This window comes from Sciurus vulgaris, assembly GCF_902686455.1.
Source record: "Sciurus vulgaris genome assembly, chromosome: 10".
Lineage (NCBI taxonomy): Eukaryota > Metazoa > Chordata > Mammalia > Rodentia > Sciuridae > Sciurus > Sciurus vulgaris.
In genome coordinates this window covers 104,058,617-104,072,463 of record NC_136470.1, presented here as the reverse complement: position 1 = coordinate 104,072,463, position 13,847 = coordinate 104,058,617, and the positions used below count along the sequence as shown (strand labels likewise).

The following is a 13,847-nucleotide window of genomic DNA, read 5'->3' as shown; positions in this document are numbered from 1 at the left end:
AGGAATATAAATGGGTTGAAAATTGAAAGTGGGAACAGTTTGGGTTGAAAGTGCTCCAGAATGGTTGGGGAGCTGGAGACAAGTGAGATGGAGACAGAGCCCAGTGAGTACGAAGCTGTGGGACTAGGGTGTCCAGTGGGCATCCCTGGCTAGACAGTGGGCTAGGCTTGCATAATAAGGTGACTCTGCATGGTCCCACCACTCTCAACAGAAGGGCATGACTTCAAGGTTAAAAGAAGGAAACAAGGAGGGGGGTGTACCAGAAGTTATAATTTCCAGGAATCTCCATCACAGAATATTTCTCATTGAATAGGGTCCTTTGGTAAGGAATATTTTTATTGGTGCATTACAATTATATATAATGGTGGGATTCATTAAGCTGTATTTATATATGCACAAAACAAAATGTGATCAATCTTATTCCCCAGTACTTCCCCTATCCTTCCCCTCTTCCCTCCCTCCAATTCCCTTACTCTATTCTACTGTCCTCTGATAAGGGATTTATATATATTTAAATTCTTTAAAATTATCTGCAGAATAAACATTGGGAGTCTTAAATGATTTAAGGAGAAAAACATAGAAAAAAAAGATATGAATTTGATTTTTAATTCCTTGTCCTACTTTTGTTATTTTATATATTGTAATTGGTATACATTAGTGTTCTCCTACCTAACTATATTCCATGTGTTTGGTAATGTGACAGAATGAATATTCCAGGGTAACTTCAGAAAGGCATTTCTAAAGAGGAAGGCAAGGTACCATTTTTAGAATGGCTGAGTAAACTACAATTAAAATAAGCCTATCATGGAGAATCATAAACTTGATATTTGCACGTGTATTTAAAAAAAAATTATCTGAGAGAGGAAAAGCAGGGGAATTCTAGAAGGATATTAAAGTTGAATAAGGGGATGACGTGATGATCCCATTTTAAAGATATTTTAGCCTGAAAACAGGTTCACACCTATACCTGTGGGCAGCTGAAATAGGCTCAGTATGTAGTGGCCTGACCCACACATGCATGTGAGGGGGCTGCACAGGCTCAGAAATGGAGAACTCAAAGTATTTGAGGAAGCAAAAAAAAAAAAAAACAATCTCCTTCAGTATTTGCACAAAGGGCAGAAATAGTCCCAGTGACTCAGGAAACTGAGGCAGGAGGATTTCGAGTTTGAAGTCAGCCTCAGCAAAGCAAGGCGCTGAGCAACTCAGTGAGACCCAGTGTTTAAATAAAATACAAAACAGGGCTGGGGATGTGGCTCGGTGGTCCAGTGCCCCTGACTTCAATCCCCAGTACCCCACCCCCCAAAAACAAAAATAGTGCCTTTTCTTAGCAACCAGACTAGAAAACTTCATAATGAGGAAGCCCTGAAATGAATAATCAATATCTCTTCTCAGTATTGGAGTATTTAGCCCTCAGGTAAAATGCTGCTTCTGTCACATAAGTCTGAAAAGCAAGGCCCACGAGGACCAAACTGTTTCCAAGTAACTAAGTTATATTGATGAGCGAAGCTCAATAATATTTAGAGGAATACAAAGCTATCCAGCACTCAGCAAGATGAAGTTCACAGCATCTGGAATCCAGTCAAAAATTAGTAGCTCTTCAAAGAAGTGTGACAGTATGACTCATCATGAAGAGAAAAACCAATCAGTCAAAACTGAGGTAACTGATGTGTTTTTGAACCCAAGGGTGAAGGAAAAGCAACAAGATTTTATTGTTGTTTCTAAACATGATAATCGAAATTCTTGCTATCTCTACAAAAGAGAGAGAAAATATCAGTTGTTTTATATCTCCTACTCCTTCCTAAAAATTTTGTTATTTCACTTGCCAAGAAAACAAGGCAATTTGAGAGATCTTTCAGATTTTCCCCAAAATAAAGTGTTATTGGACATATACAGTATACTAACCTATTATTTGTAATTGATTGCAAAAATAGGTAATTAATGATTATATTTTCCTGGAATGCAGGCTTGGATAAAAGTCACCAAACATTGTAGAGGAAGGCAGGAAATGTGGCAGAGGGTGAGGGGAAAAGACAGAGAGAAAGAGAAAAGCAGACTATATGTATCCCAAGTGGTAATAATAAAGTGAATATTTTAAAATGTACAATAGAAGTTAAAGCAGTCAAGTTCTTGAGCATAAGTTGGACAGGTATCTGTGGAACTCTACAGAGAACTTTTCATAGGACAATTTTCTCTTCCACAGATTGTAATCTCTCTTCTATCATTTATAATCTGATATTCCACGGGGGGAAATCTTAGGTAAGGAATGTGATAGAATATAAAACATTATGAAATCAGCCTTGCAAATTAAGACCCATAAGACACTATTCTATTCTATTTGTTCTGAGACACAGGGAAGTATTTTTTCATAAAAGTATCAACTTGAAATATAGAAGTAAATATTTAAGTATATAAGTAAAATCTTGTGGATAGGTCTACCATTGTTACTTTGCAAAGCCCTATCCAGCTGCCCTACTGAGTGTCTCATAACAGCTGACAGGTAAGTAGTAATAATGAGATAACAAAATGGATATCTGGTGGTGGAAATGGAAGAAGAGAGATTCTTTAAAAGGTAATTGTTAACATTGTTTACACTAAACATTCTCTCATCTAGTCATTCATCTTATTCTCCTTTGTGCAGAGCAAACATTATTAAACCACCAATGATAATATGAACAGCATGTTTATTTAAAAGAGTGTTGGTGACGGATCCAAAATTATTTGATTTTTTTAATCTGAATTGAATCCCAGATGTGTCAGCAGTAGTGTGAGTACATTGCTTAATTTCTTAGAATTTTAATGCCATCTTTAAAATTCATAATAATTCCTATCTCAAAGAAATTTCAGGAAGGACAAAAGGTGGTAAAATACATAAGTGTGCAGCATATTATAGGAACCCAAGCGTGCCAGCTCCTTTTCTGCTACTTCCTTTTATTAGATGAATCCAGAATATAGGAGTGTTGGCCAGAGAACAGTCAACAGACAGGATTGACAGAGCCACAGTCAAAATCTTTACCTTTTCTGGGAAATATTTTGTTGCCCTAGTATATGAAAGCCCTTCTTATTTAAAGTATACAATTATAAACATGAATAATGACATAGAGATATCCTGAGAATAACAATTCCTATCTCATAGGGATTCAAGAGACAAAGCAGTGACAAAGCAGTTTCCCATTGGGGATATGGAATAGCAGATGCTTTTCCCTAAAGATGTTCTCAAGTCATCCAAAATGATGGCCTCATATCGAGACGATACATGAATTAATCAAAACTCATCTGGTTGCACCTGAGACATATCCATATCACATTAACTTGCTATTATTGCTGTTTAATTGGGGGGTATTAGAACAAGTAACCGAAACATTCAGCTGTGCTCTGTGTGATAGAACGTAAGACATCAGGCAGAGTTATATCTGGGTACTTAAACCCTGTCTTCAGAAGGCTGTCTGTTTCCATCTCTTGAATTTGCTTCCCACTGGGGTATCTGTATTCTCAGGTAGACTCTGCCTGTGGTGGAAAATATATCCCCTGGAATCTGTAGGCTTTCCCTGTCTTTATAATTGGTAATTCCACAGAAAAGATAGTGCTTCTTTCCTAATGGACTTGTCAGGATTCTGCTCCATTTGGCTTGGGTCACATGCCCATTCTTGAACTTCTCACTGTGGCTAGAGAGATGGAGTCCTTGGCTTGTCCCAGGCAGAGGTCTTGTGTCTACCTTATGGTTTAGTGGTGGTGACCATGGGGCAGAGGGTTGGGAACAGGCTTCATTTTATCCCAGCCCACAAGAAAGAAAAAACAGAAGAGTACAAAAGTTCTATACAAATGAAAGTATCACAAGTACTATAAGTTTATACTATAGTACAAACTATAAGGTTGGGGATATTATTAAAGGAACTAACTTGACTATTTTGATGGGTATATGGAGTATGGTCACTTAAAAAGGGCCCATTGGAGGATACTGAACAGAGAAGTTGATTCCTGACCTCCTTTTCTGAATCTTAATTGCCAGCCTGTGGACTCTTGTCCTGCTTCCCCAGATGCCAGTGACCATGAGCTGTGACAGACCTCCAGGCTGTTCCAGCTGGTCTGTCTTTCCCTCCCTCATTTCTCTTAGATATCTTCCTCTTCCTTGCATCTCAGACACACGGAAATAAAACCTAATCAAAACAAGCCACTGAAAGAAGAATTCTAGTCATATATTCACTTTCCTAGAAGAGTTTTCCTGTTGACTCAGTCAGTGAGAAAGAGGTTTGGGCCTGGGAGCTTTCCTTATATTTTTCTATTATCGAACAGAATTCTCTCTCTGTGCACTCTGTCCTACACCTAGGAGAAGTTGAACCTTCCAAGCAATAACCTCTTAAAATCCAAAGCTTCAGATATCTTTCCCTAACTTGACCCTACTTGAGTTAGTTACTCAAGGCCTTCTAAAGGGTCTTTGAATAATATCTAGATCAATCCAGTTATCTTAATCAGCAAGTAGTCAACCAGGCAGACATTATTCATTATTTGCCTTCAATTTCCAGACCCATATTGGTTTTCGTATCTCCTATGGTTCCTCTTCTTCCTGTAAAGATATATGTCTATACCCTCTTCCCTTGGGAAATGCTTTCTAATCATCATCCGAAAGCTAAAGTCATGTTATAAACAGAGGGAAACAGTCACTGTCCAACAATTAAAATCTCAGAAGAACATGCCATTCATTTTCCTAGGGAGTGAGTGACCTATGAGTTTGTTTCAAGGTTTCTATTTCTGAAAATGTTAACTCATTTATCCCGGGAAATGTCATCTTTAGTCCTTAACGCCCCTCGCCCCCAGAGTATTTGGATTTTCTTGGAAAACTGGAGGAGAATCAGTATATTTTGGTGTAAACCTGAAAGTAGAGGCAATTGGTTTGGCCAAACAGCTATATAGATTTTTGTTCATGTAAGTTTCATGGGCCCACCCACTTTCTTTTGCTTAATCATGAAGTTCAAAACAATTTTGTGTCATTTAAGTATATGTCAAATTGATGCTTCTAGTACGTCTATGCACATGCTGTTTTTTCAATGTTTTCTGTTCCCACACACAGAGTGTGATGACAATATTGTATTACAATATAATAGAGCCTCGTCACACTGTGGTAATCATGGATAATATTGAGTCATGTTATAGGTAAGGCAGAAACATAACAGATCCATGAAAACATGACCTTGGCTGCATCATTTTCAATAAGGAAGAAAGAATAGGTCACTCTGGGCTTGGGAAAAAAACTAAAGAATTAGAGATCCCCAAGTGTTTAACTTGCTACCCACATTCTGTATGGCAGCAGGAAAATCTTATCAAATTTACCAGATTATCTGCCATCCCTATTTTATTTTAGCAGTAATAAAATAATTTTAGCAATATTAAAACAGTTGTTCATTCTCTTTTATGAAGATCCCCCTCCTTGAGGGCCAACCGCCTATTCTACCTTTTCTCACTCCTCCTTCTTAATCTCATTTGCTTTTAATTTGACTTTCTTCTTCTGTCAATTTGGTTATCAATCCCTTTTTTCATTTTTTGACAAATATTTATGGAGCAACTACTATGAGTCAAGCACTAAAATAGATACTAGAAATAAAGTAGTAAGTAAAACAGATTTCAGAGAGCTAATAGTAAAGTTACTGGTTTCCTGGTTTGGGTATTTGTTTCCTTGCTGTTCCTTAAGTCACATGAAGGAATGGCAATATGACATCTCTTCCTTCCTCCCTTCTGAGCGAACACAAAGAAATAGGTTGTCAAATCAGGCTCGAACAGAACAGAGATCTACCCTGGATCATGCTTTACTAATAATTTCAGATCTGCAAGCTATCAACAAGCATCAGTAGAACATCATAAAAACAGGGGCATCCTCTGTGGATCCTCAAGTTCTTTCATTCTGCAACAGACTACTTTAATCCAGAGTAGAAGAGGATCCTATGTGTGGTTTTTATCCTTCATACTGTCAAGAAATATGTAGGGTCTGTGATTTTATACTACTTTCATGCTAATAAGTTAAGTTCTTACTGTTTCATGGATGCTGACAGAAGACATGAGATTCCTAGGTCAAAAGCAAAGGACTTTATTATTCATGGCAAAAGCAGTAGCCAGAGTTTCATTTGTTTGTGTCAATTCCCCATGTTCCCCCAAATCCCACAGCAGTGCCACAAAGGGCCTATTATGGATGCCTGTGTGTGCAATTGGTTACCATGTGTCAGGGAAACATTGACCTTGGGGAATCTACTTCTTTTATATTAGTGGGAACAAGGCTGCTCTTTTTCTTAAGGGAGATGTTAGCTCATTTCTCCGTGCAAATACAGACCTGAAAAATGGCTTGGGTAAAGAGTGGTCAGAGCCATACATTCTTAGCATACCCAGCAAGAAGGTATAGGGCCTGTGTCAGATTCTCTCCTAACATATACTTCTATTGGCACATATTAATGTAATTTGGGATTCTCAGTGACAAGTCTTCTCCTTAGTATTCAAACTTACAATGAGGTGTATCTTAACTCACACTTAAGGAACTAACTCAACAGACAAGTTCATAGATCCAAAGGAAAGGCTTTTGCAAGAAAGTATAACATAAATCAAATCTGACCTAGATTAAAAAAAAATGCTGGCCTCTCTGAAGTGGTATTTGGGTGAACATCTATAGAACACATAGATACTATGTAAAATATGTGAGGATGAAGTGAAAGGAGGTAGATAGTTTTCAAGGAACTTAAAGAACATCAGCACTGCTAAAACATTGTAAGATGGAGATTGGACCATGCAAGAACTTGCATACCACGCTGGTGTTCAGTCTAACCCTAAGAGCTATTATAAGAAGTGATCAGAGGGTATAAAACCGCAGCAGGAGTGAGGGTTGAGGGGGTCGATCGCATTTTTGTTAATACATCACTGATATAGCATGGAGAAGGTACTGGAGGGCCCAGTGGTGGATGTGGAAAGAGTTGTTCTTAAGTTATTTGAACCATCCCCAGAGGTTAAATTAGTGTGGTTATAGCGAAGATGAGAAGTGAATAGATTTGACTTGTGTTGGAAAGTAAATCTGATGCAGTGAAATTTGACATTAGATTGGATATGTGTGAGGAAATTATCAATAGGAATTCTATTTCAATGATGCACATGGCAATAGATGATAATTGAATATGCCACAGATATTTTACTCCTGATCTTAGTCCACATTCTCAGTTGCCTAATAGATATCCCCAAGTTTCCATCTCACTTGTCCATCAAGTCATTTAAGTCCCAAACTGAACTATTCCTCTAATATCTAATGTTTCTCCAATTGTGCTATTACAGCAAATCCCATAGCCATCCTTCCAATTGCTCAAGGCAATTAGCCTTGAAATCTTTCTCCTTCATCATTTCCGCTTAATTGCTACCTCATGTCCATTTCTTCTCTTTAACATATTTTGTATCTGCCCACATCTCTCTACTTCTACTACTACTAGCTTCAGTCAGATCTTCATCAGCTTTCATCTGGATTTTTGTCGAAGTGATGAATCAACTTCTCACACTTCTAATCTATCCTGCCCTATGTTAAAGCCTATTGCCTATAAAGTAAAGCTGTGATTCCTTAGTAGGGTGTAAAAGACTCTCCATGATCAGGATGGAGGCACTCCTCCAGCTTTATATTTTTTCACCTTAATCTTTATACAGACCAAACTAATGGCATTTTCCATGAAAGGGCACACTTTCCTATCCTCATCACAAAGTAACAAGTCCCTTGAGCTTTGCTTTAGTACTGTCATTTTCCTCTTTTCTGAAGTATGTGCTTTATGCTGAGATAGTCTACCTTTATTGCTTAGTGAAGTTCTGGTTAGAAAACTGGGGAGAAATTAGGGAAATAATAGTATCCACAAAGTTACCAGCATTTATTCATTTCCTACTAGCTGGAATCTGAGTGTCATGCTACCACACATTGTAAATACCCATAAAAGAACAAAAGAAAAAAAAAAAAAAACTGAAGACAAAGATTGAGGGGAAGTGGTATGGAAGGATCATATACAGTGAGAGTAGGAGGAAATGACTCAGGAAAGCATTTTACCAATCCTGGCACCATGAGATGTACCATGACCTTGTACAGGCAGTTTGATATACCCTTAGCATTTGTAACACAGATGAACCAGGATTTGTTCCAAATGCCCAAATTCAAATTTTGATGTAATGTGATTTCCCCAATAGATACTACACAGAATAAATAGAAAGCATAACTTTTTAGACCCTTGATGAAACACATTTTGAAACATTTTACCAATTAAAAACATCTCTTTGAAAAGCAGATGTTATATTTGAGCAGGAGTAAACGACTTCCTTTTGCACACTTGGCTTTACCACGTGTATGTAGAGGATGATTTTGCCTACAAGCAAAAGAATCAAGATGCTTAAACAACAAAAGATGGTTATCGAGTTACTTGACCAAGAAGTTCAGAGGTAGTGAGGACTTCAGGCGTTGTTCAATCAGGGATCCAACTCCAGTCATCTGTGAGTTCTTCCATTTCATCCCACTTGTTAACTTTATCTTTAATGTTGCCTCATTCATGGAAGCCAAGTGGCTACTGCAAAATATCTCACATGTATACATTACAATTTCCAGAGCAAAAGAGTATTTATGTCCCAGGATTCCCTACCTATATATTGAGCTTCATGTTGGTTGGATCGCATCTGAATTCATTCATACTTTGCAAGAAAGCCATGCTAAAACAGATATAACCCAATCCAACCATGTGATAAATGGAGATGACATTATACCAAGTAAAGTCCACTGGGATTTTTGGAGAGGGACTGCGTTCACCAATCCCATATAAATTGCCTGGCATATTTAAAATGAAAGATGCAGTTTCCAAAGGAAAACCTGAAGGTTATTTGGAATGTGAGAAGGAGAAAACTGGAAAAATCCTAAGCAGACAACCAAAGCTTAAAAGTGCTCATCAGCAATTTGGGAGTTATATTGTACCCTGTAGTTTAAAGCTACGTTTGACTAATGAGAAATGAACATCAAGTGTCTGCTCCAAGAGTGAAGAAAGAATAAACAGAATCAAAGCACCCAATTCTGGGAAATCTCATTGATGAATATAGGAAGATGGGAATATTGAGTGCTGTGCATGATTCTTAAGCTATTCATTCATTCATTCATTCATTCATTCATTCATTCATTCACAGTCATTTATAGAGTGACTAGTCCATGCCATAAATGCTTGATACAAAAGAATATTTGACCTCGAGGTCCTCATTCTTTACACACTATAGGATTATAAGCAAAAGTCAGAAGTTTTGATATCTGGAGTAATTGCCACTTAGTAAATCTAAGGCCATATAGGAAACCTAGTGGTGTTTTTGCGACACCATTCAATATTTCCTCTACACTTAACTCTTACACAATGCAATTTTCAACATAAATTTGAAATGAACAGGTCTCTGAGAACAGTATATTAAAATGCAGATGGAAGAATAATTTGTCTTACTCTGGTTCTCATGTAAATGGTCACAAAAATCTAAGAAAAATAATATGAAGCAATTTTTGTTGTTTGGTAACAAACGTGGATCATTGTCTCAGGGAGCTTTCATGTGCAAAATGCACTTGATAATAAAGTGGATTCCTTTAAGCTATTAGATTCTGTGCCCATCTGGGGACATATTTGGAGAGATAAATATAGCAGAAAAGATATTAAAAGGAAAAATAGCAGACAGTTGATTTTTTCATAGTCTGTTATAGTTTGAAATCTTAGGTTCATATCATAGTGATAAAACTGAAAAAATTCTAATCACTTTGTCATTATTCCCAGCAGTGTCCTGGAGTTCCAATTCTAAGGGCAGGGCCTTCTGGAGGCACCTAACATGAAGATATAACTCAGAAAATTTTTTGAGAAATTGTTTCTTCAGATGAAGTATACTTGATAATAACATTTTAATGTAATATTGACATTTCTGGTTTTTAACTCTGTTGAGCAGAATCTTGATGAAAAAGAAAATCACTTCTGACAGCTTCAGCATAAGTGTCTAATATCACAGCAATTTAACCCGGTTTTATCCTAAATCAGAGATACTCTATCAAAAAAGAAGCAAAGTTTCCTTCATGTTTTATAAAAGTGAATCATTTCTCACAACAAATAATGCCAAAACTGTCTTAAAGTTATTAATTATCAGAAAGAATATTGTGGAAAATGTTGATAGTTTATTTTGGAGATTTGTGGTAAATAGTTAAAATATTCTATAATTTTATTTATTCTAATATGTATATTTTTAATATATTTAAGTATTTGAATTGAGAATTGATTTGGACTTAAATGGTCTGAGTCAGTCAAGCAACTAAGAAGTTGAGCCAAACATCATATTCATGTGACAGTTATGCCTAAATGGAAGACTATCTTTACTCTTGCAACATGTAATATGGTCCACAGACAAGTAGCATCAGAATCACCTTGAATTGGATGGGAAATGCAGGTTATTATCCACTACCCCAGATCTACAGAATCAGCTTCTGCATTCATAACAAAATACCCTGATAATTAAAGTACTGTCTACACAATGTGATTTTGGCTCTGGCTACACATTAGAATCACATAGGGTGCTTTTAAAATGTTTTGATTCCCAGGCCTATACCCAAACCAATTAAATCAGACCCTTTAAGGATGGAACCCCTTTTTTTTTCTTTATGGTACTGAGGATTGAACAACCTCTGTATTTTTTAAACGCTCACCAAGTTATTCTAATGTGCTACCAGGTTTGAGAACTATCGATTACACAATGTCCAAATAATCAGCTAATTCAGTATATTCTGAAACAAAAAAAAAAAAAAAAAAAAAAAAGGAAAAGAAAGAAAAAGAAAGTCAAACCAAACCAATTACTTAGCATTTGGTACTACTCTATAAATGATTGATTTTTTTTAACTTTTAATAAGTTTGCTTTGCTACTGTGTGAACACAGCCTATTATGGCTCAAACTGCCCAGAAGTGTATTGTATTGTTAATCAAGAAGAGGAATGCTTTACTATCCCAATTAATTAAAAGAGGTTTTATGTTTGTTTCTCAACTATTTCCTTTTACCAACCCTATTCTCCAGCCTGACAGATCTAAATGATGAATTTTAGACACTGTGCACATTCTAACCGCTGCATCTATGGATTGTCAACCCACTTCTCCAAGGACTCAATTCTCATTTTTCCCCTTGAGCATTCCCTTCTCACCCCAAGAAAAATGAATATCCTTGCCCTGAATTCCTATATAGTTCACATCTCTCCTTTTATGGTCTTACACTTTTAAGCTCTAACAGTTAGTGAAGTAAAATTACTGGTGGTTTAATTTTTATATGCAATCAAGAATTAGCAATCTATATCAAAATCTTAAATGTGAATAGAGAAGAAAAGGAATCTTAGCATAGTACATGTGATCACTGTTACCACTGACAGATGCAGAAATTGAGTCTCAGGGAGGTAAGGTAACAGGTTAATAAGATTCAGCAGTCAAACTATTTTTCCCAAGACCATCTGACTCAGTACAGAGAAGTTTGGATGGGCTTTGCATGTGTATCTGTGTGAGCATGTGTTTGTTTCTAACAGAGTATAGTATTTAATTCTAATTCTGGTGTTGATTAATAATGTGGAAACAAAAAAAAAAATACTGAAAAAATTTTCATTCTCAAAATCTCTGCCCCCTCTTGTCTTTGAGATGGATTCAGTGATTTTCTTATTTTCACTAACTTTGTGTCTTGATGAAAAGCTATTAAAACTTTGTGGGTGAGTCAATTTCTTCAACATCATTTTTTGTTATGAAAGTAACACACAGATAACTTTTTCTTGAAAAAAATTAAAACACAATACATGTGACAGAAACCTTTTTTGTCCTTCAACTCCAGTACACCCTACCTTCCACCCATCTCAGACTCCTTTTCTCAGAAGCAATTATTTATATCTGTGAACATGCTTTAAAATATTTTTCAGTGTTCTCAAGCACATATAAATAGTGTGCTATAATAATTCTCAATGGTGGCAAAGTCATTTATCATGTGAAATGAAATACTCTTGGGAATTAAGAGTTTTATTTATATGTCCAAAATAAAAGACTTGGGAAGGATATCTAAGTCAGAGGTTGATGGAGTTAAGATTCAAAATTATATCTCAACTCTGCAGAATAATGCCCTAAAGACAGAAAGATAAAAATTTAGCCTGCATAAATATTAAAGTCCTGCATAAAGTATAGGCAACAAATGGAGAGTTCTGGTTTAATATTAGTTTATATGAAAAAAGACCTAGAGGTTTGGTTATCATAGACTCAAAACGTAATAAAAATTCTAGTCCTTTGAAAAGTCAGTAATTCTTATCTGTAAAATAAAATTCCTTTAAAATATCAGGAATTACTCCAGACTAACTTATTTTTGAAGGAAAATACTAAATTGTGCAAAATATAGTGATCTCGTGGTTTTAAAGTGTAGGACTTGTTCCTCATAATACTTTCTTCCCTTTTATAAAACAAAACAAAAGGAAGAAAAGCAATGCTAGGTAAAAGAAAGTTCTTTTGTTTCCCTTCACTCAAATCCTTGCAACTCTATTATATAAACATTTGTTACATATCATGAGATTTAGCATGAACAGGTGCTGTGAGTCATTGCAATATTATTCATTCTGTGTTGATGTCTTCTTGAATAAGGATCTTGCCTTGTGGAATTAAGGTCACTTGATGTATTTCATCCTGCTAATTGTCTAGTAGGATGATTTATATTTTGGTGAAGAATATTCACACCCAACATTCTTTGCTGCAAAGTCTGGGGTGAAAAGCAGGAAAACTGAGGACATTCTCTGCATGAGACTTGTACTTCTCCAGGCTACATCTCCACCCTGTGTAAGAAGATGATTATTATTTTGGAACTCACCAAATGACATAGATTTTTATTTTTTTTAAATTCTAAGACAAGAAAATTTAGAAGTTCTTCTTCCTCTGATTACCTGAAAATCCCTCCCTAGCCTTGTGGATATTTTCTTTTTATGATATATGTACTGATTAAATAGGGCACAAACAACTATGGGTTCAGGGAGATGAATTGATTTTTTCTAATGAAAAATGAATATTGTGTCATAAAACATAGGTGCTCATGAGTCTGGACCTCTACCTATTTTTTTTTCTAAAAATAAAGTAACACATGGTAATTCAGAAAATGGTAGCTTGAATGAGAAGAAAGAAGCCGAATTGGTGGAGCAAATGTATTGATATGTTTTTAAGAATACCAAACCATGGTTTTATTTGAATTTATCTGTCTTTGCCCTGATGTCTACTGCAGCATATGAGAAGGAGATTCAAGGTCTTAACTCTATTACTGGTTTTATTCAACAGTGTCAGACCAATAATAGGTGTTTATCTACTAGTTTGTGCTGCTCCGGATGGAGTAGCTCACTGTAATTCTTCCCTCCAGTTTTCCTTCCACAAGGATATATCTATATATATCTTGGAGCTATCTAATTATCTAGTGTGTGAGGAATAGAAAACTCTGAGACAATTCCTAGGTTCATTGTTTCTGGGCTTTAAAAAGCTCCATAAAGTTTTTACCTACATTTTCTTGTTTACATAGTAGAGCAAAGTGGATCAAACAGGCAAAGATTCGTGGCCACAGAGATGTTGCCTGTGTACAATACAACACACACTGTGTATCACAGAAATATTGTGCCACTTCTCCGAAGCTGACATTGGAATGACATTGTAATCCTGGCCATCTGTCTTCCTCCTCTAGATGTCGATGAATGTGCGGTGGTGAATGGAGGCTGCCAGCAGAGCTGTATTAACACTCTGGGCACCTTCCACTGTGAATGTGATACGGGATACAGACTCCACGCTGATGCACGCACCTGCATAAGTGAG

The 13,847-nt window shown here is 36.3% G+C and overlaps 1 protein-coding gene across 1 annotated transcript in view; it reads left to right on the top strand.

Moving 5' to 3' along the window:
• The window catches only part of LOC306637667 (EGF-like and EMI domain-containing protein 1), a gene marked incomplete at its 3' end in the record, with an annotated part of 604,663 nt that overhangs the window by 430,135 nt on the left and 160,681 nt on the right, over window positions 1-13,847 (top strand). The window contains exon 6 of the mRNA XM_079100439.1: window positions 13,720-13,842. Coding sequence (XP_078956565.1) covers window positions 13,720-13,842 — 123 coding nt within the window. The remainder of the gene's footprint in view (window positions 1-13,719; window positions 13,843-13,847) is intronic.